At 36.6% G+C, this 16,113-nt stretch overlaps 3 protein-coding genes across 5 annotated transcripts; all 3 read right to left on the bottom strand.

The window, feature by feature from the left end:
• Window positions 1–2,199: 2,199 nt before the first annotated feature.
• LOC106302927 (glutathione S-transferase T3-like) lies at window positions 2,200–3,954 on the bottom strand. Its single transcript, XM_013739325.1, has 3 exons — window positions 3,874–3,954; window positions 3,336–3,396; window positions 2,200–2,795 (listed from the first exon to the last, which is right to left on the bottom strand). Exons 1-3 carry the CDS (start codon window positions 3,952–3,954, stop codon window positions 2,200–2,202), a joined length of 738 nt encoding a protein of 245 aa, XP_013594779.1.
• Window positions 3,955–4,877: 923 nt separating this feature from the next.
• Window positions 4,878–9,602, bottom strand: LOC106301208. Of its 3 annotated transcripts, XM_013737555.1 has the most exons (12): window positions 9,417–9,602; window positions 9,185–9,253; window positions 8,186–8,468; window positions 7,702–7,786; window positions 7,215–7,295; window positions 7,021–7,146; window positions 6,125–6,921; window positions 5,943–6,042; window positions 5,802–5,861; window positions 5,634–5,720; window positions 5,426–5,551; window positions 4,878–5,310 (listed from the first exon to the last, which is right to left on the bottom strand). In XM_013737555.1, exons 3-12 carry the CDS (start codon window positions 8,257–8,259, stop codon window positions 5,005–5,007), a joined length of 1,842 nt encoding a protein of 613 aa, XP_013593009.1. In that variant the 5' UTR covers window positions 8,260–8,468; window positions 9,185–9,253; window positions 9,417–9,602; the 3' UTR covers window positions 4,878–5,004. The 3 variants fall into 3 exon arrangements, with proteins under 3 accessions (XP_013593009.1, XP_013593010.1, XP_013593008.1); XM_013737556.1 differs by lacking the exon at window positions 9,417–9,602 and having other exon boundaries at window positions 9,185–9,317; XM_013737554.1 differs by lacking the exons at window positions 9,185–9,253; window positions 9,417–9,602 and having other exon boundaries at window positions 8,186–8,663.
• A 5,078-nt stretch (window positions 9,603–14,680) lies between these two features.
• On the bottom strand, window positions 14,681–15,792 carry LOC106302926 (translin-associated protein X-like). Its single transcript, XM_013739322.1, has 4 exons — window positions 15,409–15,792; window positions 15,224–15,330; window positions 14,830–14,909; window positions 14,681–14,765 (listed from the first exon to the last, which is right to left on the bottom strand). The coding sequence occupies exons 1-4, from the start codon at window positions 15,491–15,493 to the stop codon at window positions 14,681–14,683; spliced, it is 357 nt and encodes a 118-aa protein (XP_013594776.1). The 5' UTR covers window positions 15,494–15,792.
• Between the last annotated feature and the right edge of the window lie 321 nt (window positions 15,793–16,113).

Genomic DNA, 16,113 nt, shown 5'->3' with positions numbered 1-16,113 from the left:
ATCTTTGAGTTGCTGATGCGTTTGTCTGTCACGAATTTTCCTTCGAACACCCATCATATCTGTGATATTGGAAGGCATATCTGTAGAAAACGTGAGGTCGAGATGTGAACTTCCGTTGTCTTCTCCTTGTTGGAACTCTGAAAGATCAAATTGAGTGTATCTATCTTGTTCGTCTTCTACTATCATATTATGGAATATGATACATGCTCTCATAATCTTTCCAATTTTGACTTTATCCCAAAACATCGCTGGATTTTTAACAATTGCAAAGCGAGCTTCAAGACTCCAAAAGCAGCTCGACATCTTTTCGGATAGTTTCTTGACGTTTAGCAAATAAAACTGCTTTCGGCCCTTGTGGTATAGGAATAAATTGGATAAAACTTGCCCATTTCGGATAAATACCATCAGTGAGATAGTAAGCCATATGGTACACACTTCCATTGACAGAAAAAGTGACATTTGGAGCTTGACCGTTTATAATGTCATCAGAAACTGGTGAACGATCTAGAACATTGATATCATTTAATGTACCTGGAGGTCCAAAAAACGCATGCCATATCCAGAGATCGTATGAAGCAACTGCCTCTAAAACGATTGTTGGTTTACCCGAACCACGACAATATTGCCATTTCCATGCGGTAGGACAATTCTTCCAGTTCTAATGCATACAATCGATGCTTCCTATCATCCCGAGAAATCCAGGATACTCTCCAACATCAAGTTGACGTTGAAGATCAGCCGGTGTTGGTCTTCTTAAATACTCATCGCCGAACAAAGATATTATTCCTTCCATAAAATTTTCGACACATAACCGAGTTGTTGTTTCACCGAGCCAGAGGTATTCGTCGACCATATCAGCCGCAGAACCATACGCCAAGACACGAATGGCTGCGTTACACTTTTGAAGGGGAGAGAGACTAATCCTTCCGAGACCATCTTGCTTTTCCCGAAAGTATTCAACTTCGTTGGAGAGTCGATCAACAATGCGCATGAACAATGGCTCATTCTAAAACGTCGTCGGAAGAAATTTTCAGGATACGTTGGAATTTCACTGAAATAATCATTCCATAAACGAATATGCCCTTCTTCACGATTTCTTTCGATATAAGCTCGTTTTTTTCTTTTTTTTCTGCGTTCTTCTTTCTCAGCATACTTAATGGATAAATTCTCAATTGTTTGATCAAATTTTTGATCAAAATATTGATCAAATTTTTGATCAAAATATTGATCAAAAAAATTGATCAAATATTTTATCATCTGATCCATCAAAGGTGTTTTGAGGAGAAGATGCCATATGTGATGAAAAGTGTTTGATCAAATTTTTTTTTTTTTTGGTTTTCCAACAGAAAGTGTTTTAATAGATGATAGAACAAGGGAGTAGAGAAGATAATGAAACTTGTTTTGAAGTTGTCTTGTGAGAAGGAGAGATTAGATCGTTGGTGAAGGAGAGATATGATAGCACGAGGGAATAGAGAAACTTGTTTTGAAGTTGTTTTGTGAGAAGGAGAGATATGACGTTGGTGAAGGAGAGATATGATCATTTTGAAAGAGAGAGATATATATAGAGACGAAGACACAAAGCAAACAAACCAATCCGTGACACAAAGACAAAAAGCAAACAATTCTGTGACACACGACAACAAAACTCCACGACAACCGTGACACAAGACAACAACACAACCATTCGGTGAAGACAAAGCTCCAACACATGACTCCAAGAGCTCCAAATATCTCTTCGTCTTTGGTAACTTCAGGTGAAGCAGAGCCTGCATAATCATAGAAACAGAACAAGAACATTAAACGTTATCATCAACGAGAGGCAGAGAACACGAACATAAACAGAAACACTTTGAGCATTAAAATTAACAAGAACAAGAACATTAAAATTAACTCCATTTTAATTATTAAAACAAAAACATTATCTCCCACAAACATAAACACTTAACTAAAATAGAACCATTTTGAGCAACTTAAACAAAAACACTTCGAGCAACTAAAACAGAAACAATTAGAGAAACTTAAACTAATTAGACAATAACTCGGTAATGAATTTTTTCTTCAACTCTTCTTCATACTCAGCAAGTTCTTTTTTAGCAATTAGACTATCTAGAAGCCTCATCTTCGTGAGCCTTTCTTTGGCTGCCAAATCCTCTTTTTTTATCCTCCACATGCTAAGAAACTCATCCAAGTCCTTCTCCTCTACCATCGTCGTCTTACCACGGGCTTTGCTGCCTTCACACCAATGGGACGTTTGGTGACTTGATCCTCTTCACCAGTTTTGGTTCCAATAGCGTGAGAGCTTCCCGTATGTGAACCGTCCTCGCACTTTCTTCTCTTACAGTTTCCATCCTTTTTAGACGTCGCAACATCACACCACTTATGATCGTTTCGAAGCTCCTTCCAAGCATGTTCAAGGGTGAAATTCTTGTTATGGTTGTTGAAGAAGATCTCGTAGGCCTGTTTGAGAACATCGTTCCCATTTTGTCCACTAGTTTTCTCCCTCATTGCAGCTTCATAAGCTCCACAAAACGTGCACACTAAGTCATTGATCTTCTGCCAACGATGCTTACACTGAGCTGCCTCTCTTTTCTCACAGCCAGCCAGCTTTGGACTAGCTGAGAAGTACGCTGCAATCCTAGTCCAGAAAGCAGCTGACTTTTGCTCATGCCCTACTAAGGGGTCTTTGCTCGTGTTCAACCATGAGCTTATGAGCACAAGGTCATCAGTTGGCGTCCAAGCCCTCCGTTCTTTCCCTTTTGCAGGCGTGTCTTGCGATGAAGGTATGTCTACACAATCTGGTACATTACGAAACACTACATTTTGCTGACTATTAATTAGATCAACAAACTTTGAATTGTCCCGAAAAGGATTAAAATCCATTTCCGAAATTCAAAGAAAAGAGAAAAAAAAGATATGAATCTTTTGAAGTTGGAAGAAGAAGGAGAGGAGAAGTAAAGAGTTTTATTACTTCACAAAGAGTTCAACACATTTATTTGTAGATGCAATGATCAAGGCATTCAACACAACCTACCAACTCGACTATCATGCATTTAAAACAAAGCTGGAAAGACATTTGATTACTTCACCTATGTAATTAACGATAAAGCTTAAAACGCAAACAACAAACAAACTCGACTTGACATTTACCTATTACATTCATTACTTGGCATATCTCTATCACATTCTATCAAACCAGAACTTGAATTTATTATCCAACACACAACCACAATGTACCACTAAATATACCATTAACCACCCTTGATTCAATTCACACAACCACAATCTACCACTAAATTAATATATCATTTCAGACGAGATCGAAGAGATAAACTAACCTCTATTGCATTGTACTCCTTTGTCCAGTGAGTCTTCCTCATGTCTCTTTGCTTTCATTGTCTGGCCACACAAAACATGATAAATTAAAGAGAATCAACAGACATAAACAAGACAAAAAAGACACGAATAGCTAAACAAACTTGCAACAAAGAAATCAAAATTGATCCATCCATTTTAAGACACAAGATACATAATCTATAGACATGACAAAACACAAGGAACAGATCATAATTTGAACAAATTAATAGCATGTAAATTGATCAATCCATCCTAACACAACAGATACAGAATCTACAGACAAAATCGAATACATAAAACAAATCAAATTTGAACAAAAACAGAAGCTTTACCTTTCGCTTCGAGGAGAGGCACAGAGAGGTCGGTCGCCGGCGAGGAGAGCCACAGAGAGGTCCGTCGCCGTCGAGGAGAGCCACCGAGAGACACATTTGAACAAAACAAACAAAAAAAATTAGATAACTTTCGATTGGAGGAAAGACATGCATGATTGAACATAGATTGTTTAATCAACCCCTTTACCTTTCGATTTGAGGAAAGATACTCATACATAGATCCGTCGCCGTCGAGGAGAGCCACCGACAAACACGCCCAATCATTCATCGTCGAGGAGATCACACGAAAGAGAGACGGAGTCATCGACGACAGCCACCGAGAGACACGCCCACTGATGAATCATCGAAGAGAGGTGAACTACGAGAGCCGGAATCGCCGACTGATTCTTCCGAGAAGGAGAGATCAATCACGACGTTTTCAATTCGAAACCGTCTGATTTCGCGAAGTTGGGAGAGAGATAGAGATGAGAGAGAGGCAGAGAGTTGAATGTATGACGCGTGTCCCGTTAAGCGTCGCCTCTTCCTCTGCCTAATTAAGCAACATTGTTTTTATTAAAAAGTAATTTTCTTTTATTTTTAATCACAATTAACATAACCACCTTCATTAGCAACCGGGATAAAGATGCACTAAGGCGCTTTTGCATAAGGATTTAACGTTTTGATAGATATGTTCTGATGGAAGTTGTGGTCCATTTTACTTCCCTTTGGAGCTGCATTTATGACTCTATACGCTATAGAACATGAAAGTTTCAATTTCTGTGTTGAGACTTGTCCGCAAAGAGAGAGTTAGCTCGGTGGTTAGGATATACAGGTGACTTGATTGGAATATGTAAGGCGAAGAAGGCAGGATCCATTGGCCCTATCAGCATTAATGGGCCTTTAAAACAAATAAAAGAAATTAAATAAGGCGTTGAAGCTTAGGATTCGAATATCAACAAAGAATTTGAATGAGCCGTAAACCACACGTGCGGGGTCAACAAGTCGTGTGGAGAGACTCAAAAGGAGCTCGGCTGTGCTCAAGCCATTGAGTCAACTGTTTTAAGTTTTTAACCATCTGTTTCAATAATCCTCCGGGGAGTAAGTATAATTGGCCGAAAGCCATATTAGAAGAAAAACATGTATTTACTAGAAAAATTAATTGGCAAATAAAACTAACGAGTTTCCTATCCTTTCCTTCGTGCTAAGTAACTGTGAAGAAACAAGAAGATCCAATCATCCAGACGAAACAGAACATTATTATAATTAGAAGATGGGGACAATCATAGACAACGATATTTTTATATACACGCTGACACACATTATATGAATGAATAATTTTTCATTTGGCAGCTTCTCTAAGAATAAGATATCTGAATGTAAAGCTGTGAGGGATCCAATCAATGGCCTTGCGTGATTTACTACTACCAGATTGACATCTCTTAAAACATTTTCTCGAAGATTCTGGTATACTCCGGTAAACCATCTCTGTCAAACCCGTTGAACATAAACCGGACTCTTTTGCAAACGTCTCCACAAGCTTTGGCAGTTGGACTTTCTGATTGCGTAAGCTTAGGTTAATTCTTATGTAGTCCTCTTTCGACGTTTCTAGCTCTTGATGGATTCTCTTCGGTGTATATACACGAACCTGTTTCAAAACAAAAACAACAACAATCCAAGAAACAGATACTTCAGCGCTTTTAATTGGTGGCATTTGATTAAATAAAAGGGTTTCAAAGATTCTCTGAAAGTGATTAAAATACCGGGGGATCGGAGTGGCTGCCTGAAGTAAGTGCAAAATGTAGGAGAGGTTCTGGATGATCGATTGCGTAAGCTAATCTTTCATCTCCTGCTTTGAACTTCTTTGAAGCAAATAGCAGTCTAATCCACTAAAAGAGAATGAAAAGAAAACGCCTTTTAATACTCTAGGTTTGTGCTTTGAAGCTGACATTTAAACTCTCTCAAACTTACCTGTCCAGGATGAGACATTTTGCAACCAAGAATTGAGCTTTGTATTGCTTCCGCGCTAACCGTGTGTCCACCAACGTTATATGCAGCCTTTAAACCAAAAAAAAAATGCAAATTAGGAGACATAGAGAAAGGAAAAGGATGGTCCATGCATGCGTCTTTCTATGTTACCTTGAGTAGCAGTAGGACTCTCTTCACATTGTTCTGTGGAATCCCATAAGCTAAATAGGCCTATACAGAGATTGTAAAGAAAACTGCCATAAGAGTCACAAAACTGACACTGATTCTTTTGAAGAAAAGAGAGCTTTTTACATGCATCACAAGTGCATTGTGCACATTTATCCAGAAGGCCAGCTTCTCCTCGTGTTTCAACTTACTTGGATCCACTTCCTCCAATCTACTGATAAGCGACCTGCAAGCGTTTAAACATATCAAGATGCTAAATATTCACAAACAATCAAATTCTACCCTCGTCAAATCTCAAAGCGACTCACTTGAAGTTTTGAAGAAGATCTTCGACCTCACTGGCCTTTTTGGCGTCTCTGTAAATGCAAATCACTTCAACCATGTTGCTGTAAGGTCCACTGAAGTCCTCCTTCTCTCCTTGTGCATTGAAAGAGTTGTCTAAACGTACATCGAACGAGGAGGAGTTGTTGTTTCCTAATCCAGGGCTCGATGTATCGTATTGGTCAGAGGGCGAGAATGCACTCCTTGATGATAAAGACGAGTTTGGCGATGAAAGCCCTTCTTGTAGTAGTACACAAGGTGCTGGCTCTGCAAGCTTGCAGTATATCTCTGACATACACTTGACCATCCCTTCAGACAGCTTGTTGGGCGTCTCTGGAACGTGATCTGAGATTCGAGTGCCAAGATGTTCAGCTAGACTGATTAGATTCTCTCCCTTCTGCGCATACAGCGGCTGGGAGTGGCAAGAGCGGGTGGCTTTACTCCAAGACTCTTCTGGAGAAGCTTTTCTACTCTCAAATGATGAACGCTGCGAGTGGCTACGGTGAAAACTGGATTCCATTTCGGTTTCCTTTGGTTGATTCTGATCATCATCAAGCAAGGGATCTGTTTTCGATGGGGTATCATTATCTTCTTCAGAAAAGCCTAAACGCCTTCTAGGGGTGGTTGTCACAGGAGGAGACTTTGGCCTCTCCTTCTTTGAGTTTGGGGATGCAGAAGAGATTTGCTGGTCAAAGGCTTTTCGATATAATGAAAGAAGATACTGTTCCAAATGTATAACTTCCATCTCCAGAACCGCAATGTCTTTTATCAAATCAATAGCCGGCTGAAAGAAGAAAGGGAAAAAAAAAAACAAGAACGTATCTTTAGACTTTAGATGCACAGAGCTCATTTCTAAAAGATATAATACAGTTTTGGGACTGACCTTGGGCATAGGAATGTCGTTTGCTTCAGTCAGCATGTACGAAGACGCTGTTCGATAGCCTAACGCCTTTTCAAATGCACAACGAACCTTAAACTGATCTTGTAGTCTTGTCTCGAGCTGATCAATCTGTGATTCCAACCCACAGGAATAAGGACATGATTACCAAGTAAAAACAAATTGTACAACACATTTACCTCTTGCTTCAATGAAGTTTCGGTGATTGAATGAGACTGATTAGGCTTGTCTTTGGCTGATTCATTTGAACGACCCATGTCCTAATAAACCAAGTCAGACAAATTCCATAAAACGATAACCTGTCTCAGAAGAGGTTTTATAAAGAAACAGCTTCGGACACTCTTTTTTAAGAGAGTTTAGTTTCTAACAACTTAATACCAGAAAGGAAATTCGTTTTTTTTTTTAAAGTACAAGACAAGTAAGAAGGATACAAGGAAGAATAGCGAAGAATTTGTGTAAAGGCAGGCTTTCACAAAAAAGATGCAAAAGGAAAAAAAGCAGCTTGGGGTAGAAAGAGAGAGAGCGAGAGAGAAAGATACTTAGTAGTCAAAAGAAACATAAAGATAAATCCAACAAGGCAAGAATCATGTCTCAGCGTCTTAGGCTGTTCTTTAACAAATACCAATACACTTTAAAAAAAAAGGGAAAGAAAGTGATTGTACTCACCAGCTTGATGCGTTGAGAGGCTTCAAAAGAAGTATTGGAAGAAGGTTGATCTCCCTCGGCTCTTTTCTTTTCTGGAAAGCTGGCACTGTGCATAAAGATACTCACGAGATTTTATTTAACCTTTTGGAAACAGGTTGCATGAATAAAAACCCATACTAAAATACAGAGTTGCTATTCTTTTACCACCACATACACATTTAACAAGAATGTCTTTTAAATCCATTAAGTATCAGAATAAAGTTTTCATTAATTCTTCATCCATTACACTAGCAAATTTAAAAGTTTTAACAGACGCATTATCTTGTTCAGGGCAACAAAAAAAAAACTGTAATTTATCTGAATGATCCATAAATCTCAGATTTTCAGTTTTTTTGTGTGACCCATCGCAGCACAAGGGATTCAATTAACAGACAAATAGAGACACATTTAGAGCAATTTACAAAGTAGTAGTTGTTAATAACGAACAATAGAGTGGACAGCTTACCTTTTTGAACGCTTGTGGCTTTGAACCATCCTCAAATCCAACATTCTACTACCTCCACCAACTCCAAATCCCATTTATTTATTTTTTTTAAATTACCACAAAGTAGCTTTCTCCTTATCAGTTCCCAGGAGATAGAGAAAACAAAAGAGTTACAGGAAATGCTTCAAGAGATCGAAGCAGTAACCGCATGGCCTATTAAAAAAACTCCAGCTTTAACTTTTAAGCGGAGATAGCCTGAAAAGGTGGGGACTTTTTGTGGAAAAGCCAAGTGAATCTTCTTCACCTGTAAGACACCAACGAAAAAGGAGGAAGCTTTTCAACATTAAAAGGGACAAAATAAGCGTGGGTTGGTTTCAACTGAAGAAGAAAAGTTGGCTATGGCTCATGTTTCAGGGAAAATGGTGCTGAGAAGAAGAGAGATAGATTCACGTGTCAAAAAAGACAGTCACCAGTGTGTGTACAAGACCCAACCAAATCGGAAAAAAGAGATCTACATAGATAGTTAAAAATAGACAAAGTGACAAAAGTGTTTTGCCTTCAAAAGTAAAGTAAAGTTACTGTGGGGATTATTAAGGTAATCAAACTAAATAAACATTATTCATATACATTTATTAAGGTAATCAAACTAAATAAACATTATTCATATACAATGTACATGTGTATTAAAGTAATACCCAACTTTTGATATGTGTATTCTTGATATTTGCCCTATAGACTAGCTGATGGTCATATTCAATATCCATGAGTTTTAACCACTAAAGACTAACTTAATAATGAAAAGGGAATATTAGTTTAACCAATTTGTGGGTTTTTCTTCTTATATTTCTTCGGCTAGTTGGGCAAACAAGTCGGAGTTGTTGACCGTCCCTCTCTATCTCCTCCACAGTTCTTTCTTGAATCACATGGCCCCATTGGCATGAAATTTATATTCTTTATCTTACTTAACTATATATCTTAGTATTCTAATTAATAATATGAATAGAGTCCAAGAAAAGTTACCAGATGGAAGCAGCGGCTATAACATAGGAGATGGGTTCAGTCAGACATTTCAACGAACACTTAATCTGCCTGCAGAAAAAAAAACAATATATCTTTACTGAAAAGCCAAGGACATGGTCGAATGCATCCAAAATATCATAAAAGGATTATAGTGGGTGGGGGCAGCAGCAAGGGATAAAAATTCCAAATATAAGTGGCTCAACAGAGTAGAAGACAGAAGTGAAAAACTGACCTCAAAAGAAATGAAAGTAAAAGGGATAAAGTTGAACATCACACGTTGGAAGAGGATGATAGCTTTTGTGCTCTTGTTATTTGTCTCTCTCTCTCACTCTTAGTTTTTATGGAGAGAGGGACGGGAAGATTTGTTTGTGTCTGAGAAGTCGGCTTCCTTGTGTCAAAGAATCACACTCTCACCCGAGAAAAAAAAAAGAAGCTTTTTTCTTTTTTGTTAAAAGAAAATTGGGAGGACGTGTGAACGCATAAGTAAAGTTTGTCTTCCTGCTCTTCTTCTGACTTTAGATTGTCTTCACATTTTCAACTATATTTTTTTCAATTTTAAAAGAATGCAAAAATATTAAATTACAACGTTGCGTATCCGATCCGATGTTTTGGGTTGCATATTAGATGGATTTATTTGCCATTTTGTAAGAGAGAGTAAGAGTTTATTACGGTAACCAAAAAGAGTCTTTTTGGTAATGGTAAACTAACATTACTCGTTTCCTCGATTTTAGAATAACGTCGGACATCAGCTCACAAATTACGAGATATGCATGTTTTTTTTTTTGTTTCTTTCGTCCTTTAAATCATTTTAATTTAATTTATTTTGACCAAAAAAAAAAATCATTTTAATTTATTTAAGCAAGCAGAAAGAGAGTGTATCCATTTAATTGATACTATGGGCTAGCTAAATATGAAGTATTGATCTTAACGGGCCTTTAATAATGGGCCTTATGGATCATGTATTAATCTAAACCCATTAATTTTTTATTATTCTGAAAATGATTGAATATTATATACATGTTTAATATGTTACAATTAAATTTAGATAGCATTAACAAGTGATAACAAGAGTTATGTACGTTCGAAAGTACCAGCAGATTTGAAGGTGGAGAAATAGATCAGTGCTGAAGATGACGTGTCTGTTCAGTCATCATTTAAAAGAAAATTGACAGAAGTAGAGATCATATTTTCAAGAACATATTAATTGTATTAGAAAATTATACTGAATAACCTAAGGATCACTTTGATTACTATTTATCTGGCCATTGATCGCGATGGACCAACTAAACCAGTACACGTCTATTTCTCTCTTCTTTACTTGTATCTTTCCAAACTAATCGACAAGCTGATCTTATCCTTGGAATTATTTTGTTTTTTGGGTAATATGCGATGACATTGTATTCTTTTTTTTTTTTTTTTGTAAACTGGCCTTCTTAATTTAAATGCAAAAGAAATAAAATACATCAGCTTGTTATGGTTAAACCCAGTGTTATACTCTTAATGAAAACAAATTTTAGGAACTGAAGCCCAATAACAGTCGTGGCCCAAAGTTGAAACCGTGGGAAGTGGAGAAGAATCGTCGAGAAAGTCTGCACATTGTCAAAACTGTATAGGTTAAACTTTTTATAGTGACTGGACTCACCCCGAAGGACCACCTCGCCAGAAATCCCCGTAGGGATTTTTTAGCTAACCCAGTACCACCCCGCTTTCCCCGAGTATCGAACTGGCGACCTCGGGTAGTCGTGTGTGAGAAACATTCAGTACTGCCGCTAGGCCACCTGACGTTCTCAAATGACATTGTATTCTTGTGTATACATTAAGCGTGAGTCAACTCTCTGAACTTGCGGTAATTTGTTTGTAATTATATAGCATAAATAAGTTTTATTAAAGAAACTAGATCTTTTTTCTAGCGCGGATTGTATCTTATAAAAAAATTTCTAATTATTTTGTTTACATATATTTTAAATTGTTTATAAAATTTTGTAACAAAAACCGAAAGATGTACGGTGATGAATTTAGTATAAGAAGATAACGACTGACATAACCTAAATTAGATTATTCTCTATCTAGAACGTAAATCTTAAACCGTAAATCATAAGTTTAACTTTTTATTATAGATGTTTCATTATATTCAGTGTCACAACTAAAGAAGTAATTTATAAAAGAATTATTTATGGATGGAATTATACTTGATTGACATGTGTTTTGTACATAGTATTTGGAAAGAAATAGTTTGAATATACTCTTTGCTTGTGTTTTGGTTTGGTTTATTGTAACTATCCCTTATATGTGAATAGAGTTATACATTTTATGCTAACCTTCCTTCAGTCTTATCGAATGTATGTCTCCATAGGAAGTAGGCTTTACTCGTTGGTCATGTATTTTTCCTTTCGAACCATTTTTTTTAAATGAACATCAATGTAATTATGTTTTCTAAAGATAGAATCAGTATGAAAATGTAGGGAGTAGAAAATTTGCATACTGTATAGGGAGAAAATATCAAATCTACTTGTCTAACTTATATTATATATATGTATTAATAAGTAATAAATGTTGGAAGAGGTTTTAGACATCGTATAAGATGATATACAATCATAAAGTTTTAATGTCGAAGCTGGTTGTTCACATAAACTCCTGGTTGGACTGGATAATTTTTTGTATTTTGAAAAATAAAGCTTTATATTATTAAACATTTACCCTCAGACATATAGTTTAGATATAGATTTGTATTAGGAATAAAAAAATGAACTACAAATAGCTTACTCTCTATATATAGGGCTGGCCCTGACCTAAAGCCGAGTGCTTTAGGCACCAAATCAAATTAATAATTTACGGGCATCGCAAATTCACATCACAATTACCAAAATTTGTATATAGTCTAGCGGTTCTGCTGTAGAATATTCGATCAAAGGTACGCGATTCAAATTATAAGGGGTGTCATTATTTATTTCGCTTTAGGCAGTATAAAGTACTGGACCAGACCTATATATATATTAGCTAACTAATTATATGGAAATGTGTACATACATTTTTATTTGTTTCGTGATCCTAATGATTTTCCTCGTTTCCTTAGTTGCGTATTTGTGTTTATGCATTATATATTTTTCCTATAATTTTTATTCAAATTCTATTTTTTATTTTACATTTGATTTGAATATATATATATATATATTTGTATAAACGCTTATAAAAATGTAAATTGCTACACAAATTACAAATATTTTTTATTTATTTATTTTTGTCCAACACATTTAAAATAGTTAGAACTCAAAATTTGTTGTTTTATATTTGTCTTAAATTATATATGCATATAGTTGTAAGAAATATAAATTTATTTTTAACTTTAAAACAACTGTTAAATTTATTACTGACTAATACTTTGTTATGGTTTTAGAGTAGGTGAATTTCTTTTTTTTGTCCGTCGTTAATACAAACCGCTACTTAGATATTTTTCACAACTTAAATTTCTACCAATAATTTATGTTCGTCAGTCTACTTAAAATTACCAAAATTCTTTGAAAGATACATGCATGGTTCCCAAAAACTACCAAAATTCTTTGAAGGATACATGCATGGTTACCATCGGTAATCTAGAGATATTTTCATGGTGCAGGTGGGTTGATTTAGTCTTTCTTTTTAATCTTTTTATTAGTTTGTTTCTTATTAGATGTTTTATTTTCTATTTAAGAATTATTCAATAATAAAATAATTCTCCATTTTTTCTATCAATCAAAGTCTCTTTCTTTCTTTTCTCCACGTTGATACATGAGTTCTTGATTGTTGATAACCGATGTGTAAACCATGATCCTGTCCACTGTATACTGAACCACACGGTCTGTCTAAGCATCATTGTATCATAGCCCTGCAATAGTGAATACATCTTCAGTTTAGTATGAATCAATAAATTAGGACTGCACATTTGATCAGGTGCCGTTAAAATACATGTTGTTATCCATTAACGATGCCATGAACATTAGGTATATCAGTTGCATATACGACATTGGTTTAAGAAGCATCTCCTCCTTTTTCCGCAAGCAATGTTTTCTCTGATAGTTTCACTGTACATAGATGGTTCTTGGCTCACCATACCGGGTTGCTGCGGTGGCCATTCCATCTGAAGGTATTAATCTCAAATCCATCAAAAGTGATGACCTCATCAGGATTGTAAAACTTTGGCAGCAGCTCAATTACTGTTGGTTTCCCGGTTCCGCTCTCTCCAGCCAAAGATAACGTTTGAACAGAAAAAACAAAAGAGCAGAATTTAAGTCATTGTTTGATGGGATATTAAAACCTACATACAAAATGGTTGCATAAGAAGCGAAGAGAACGAAGAAAGAAACTACGAAAAAGATACCACTAACTATGCCTTGACGCAATCTTGCTTTTGTAGAACCTTGCAGATTTCTTCAAATATGTTTTCATCAGTTTCTCCTAAGAATGAAGGAACCGTTCTTATGCTCATGTGCACATTCATCTCTTCTGGACTTGTTTCCACGTACATTCTCCTCCTACAGTTTTTCAATATTTTCATTAGACAAAGAAAACACAGAAACTTTAGACTGAAACTAACTCTAGAATGGACATAAATGAACCTTAAACCACAATCCATAGCAGCATCAGCAGAAAGCATAGCTCCAATAGCACCACTTGAGTTCTCAGTCTCTTGAACCATCCCACGTCGGATCTAAATGGAGACGGTTGGAACGATCAGAGAATTTAAGGTTTTTAGTAATTCCAGCAATATAATTGGAAGTATACAAAAAGGTCAAAAAAAAATGCAAAGACAAATACCCACAGTTGACACTTGCGACGACGCCCTGATAGTTTTCTCATGCAATCGTCAGACTCCATTGACTTTAGTTCCAAATGTAAGCTACTGGCTGGCGATAAAGAAAATATTGTGACAAAAGAAAAAAACTTCTACATTTTGTTTTGCCATTCATACTCAAAACGTCTTGCAACAAAGAGATCTCAGAGTCCTCTGCTTTGAAAGTTCCTCAGCAGCATCCATACTAAGTGATCCTAGTTCTCACGATAAAAGAGCTCACTTCTTAATCATTCAACATCAGCACCTCCCAATAAGAAGGACGTTGGTGCATCATCTCCAAGCAGCGGAATATACTCTGATCCACGCACATGAGCGCTAAAGCAAGCTAATACACAAAACAAACCAAATCAAGAAGTACATATAATAACATAAAGCTAAGAAAAATAGTGCTAAGATAATGTACCATTCTCAATTTTGATCACACTTTGAAGCATCACTTCCATCTTTGACTTCATGTCATAACTATCATCCATCTGAGGCACGACCAGCAACAGTTCCCTGTGAATCTGTCTGACAAACTGACAAATCCTCTGCGCGAACTCGACTTCACCATCTGAAACTCGACTTCACCATCTGATAAACTACCAATCGCCATCCTCATTAGCTCTCCAGTCAAATCTGCAAGCTGCACAAGTAAGCAAACATAAACTGAGATCTTTTTAACAGAGTTAATCATTGAAGTGTTGTTCCCTCACTGCTTCTAAATCTTTCCCTGCTTTCTCCAGAACCTCTTCTTTGTTGTCTTTACTGAGTCTGCCACATAAAAAAAACATTATCACCCAAAACAAAACAAAGCATAAGAGTTTGATGTTGTTACCTGTGAACTTGAAAGATGACTTTTTTGCTGTTCATAGTGATATCACGACTTGCCTTCACCACTCTCTTTCGTTTCTCATTCTACAAAAGAGACCACATTGTGAGGTTTACTAAACAAAGATACACAAAACCATTCTTAGCAGATGAAGAATCAGAGTTTCCAAATTGAAAGTTCATTCCTTTAGTCTCTACCTCATACATCTCTACCTATAAGACTCAAACCAACTCTCAGCAGAAGAAAAATCAAAGTCTCCATATCGAAAGATCGTTCCTTTAACCTTCGACCTCCTATAAGACTCAATCCCTAGACGCAAAGGTTCAATCTTTCTTGACAGGAAACAAAAACCCATAAAGCATCGAGCTTTTCTACAGGGAAGAGAGGAAAGAAGACTTGCGAAGTTGTTGAGATAATCAGCGTATAGAGAGAAAGCATCTTTCATTGAGGATTCGGTATTCATCGTCATTGCTTTCTTAACCAGTTGCTCAGCACCAGTCTCTGCAACTACACAAACATCCAAACCCTCAAATCATACATAATATGGTGTTGAGAAAGACGATAGATGAGCGTAGGATTACATACTTTGATGGAGTCGCTGAGGTTTTAACTTGGGAGCCATGAACATTAAGGAGGCTACTCTTTGGAACGCCGACGAACAACACAACATCTGTCTGCTTTCTCCGATCCTCTCGCTTCAAGCCCCCCTAGTGGTTATTTGTGATTCATAAACATGATGATATTTTAGGTCATCAATTTTGGTTCCATGAAAGCTTCGATGAAGAGGTTTTATAAGAGCAGAAACAGAGGGAGGTGGAAGGATAAATCCCTCATGAAAATAGGTGTAAATAACAGAATTGAATGAGTGATAGTAGGTCATCATAACTCCATAGAAACTTGAATTGCAGAAATCAGTAACGACGGTGGTGAAAGGGAAGAGACAGAGACGATTACTACGCATGGCAAATATTTAAAACTTCATTGGGTTTTCATACGAAAGTCCAATCATGGTGACATGTCAAAATCAAGTAAAAAAACCAAAGCCCAAACCGAGTATGACGTGGACAAATAAACTCACCCTATTGGCTGATTTTAATTGAGGACGTGGACAGCCTCCCTACTCCTCGTATATCCCTTTTAGCATAGGATAGATTTTCTGAGAATGCGACTGTGCCGGCTCATATAATTAACTAAAACTTTATGATAAACAAAAAAATAAATTATCTCCCTCGTTGGACTCGTAAACATATTGCACATATTTTAAAATGCATCCCCACGCCAAAAATTATC

This window comes from Brassica oleracea, chromosome C7, assembly GCF_000695525.1.
Source record: "Brassica oleracea var. oleracea cultivar TO1000 chromosome C7, BOL, whole genome shotgun sequence".
Classification (NCBI taxonomy): Eukaryota; Viridiplantae; Streptophyta; class Magnoliopsida; order Brassicales; family Brassicaceae; genus Brassica; species Brassica oleracea.
This window is presented reverse-complemented; position numbering and strand designations above follow the sequence as displayed.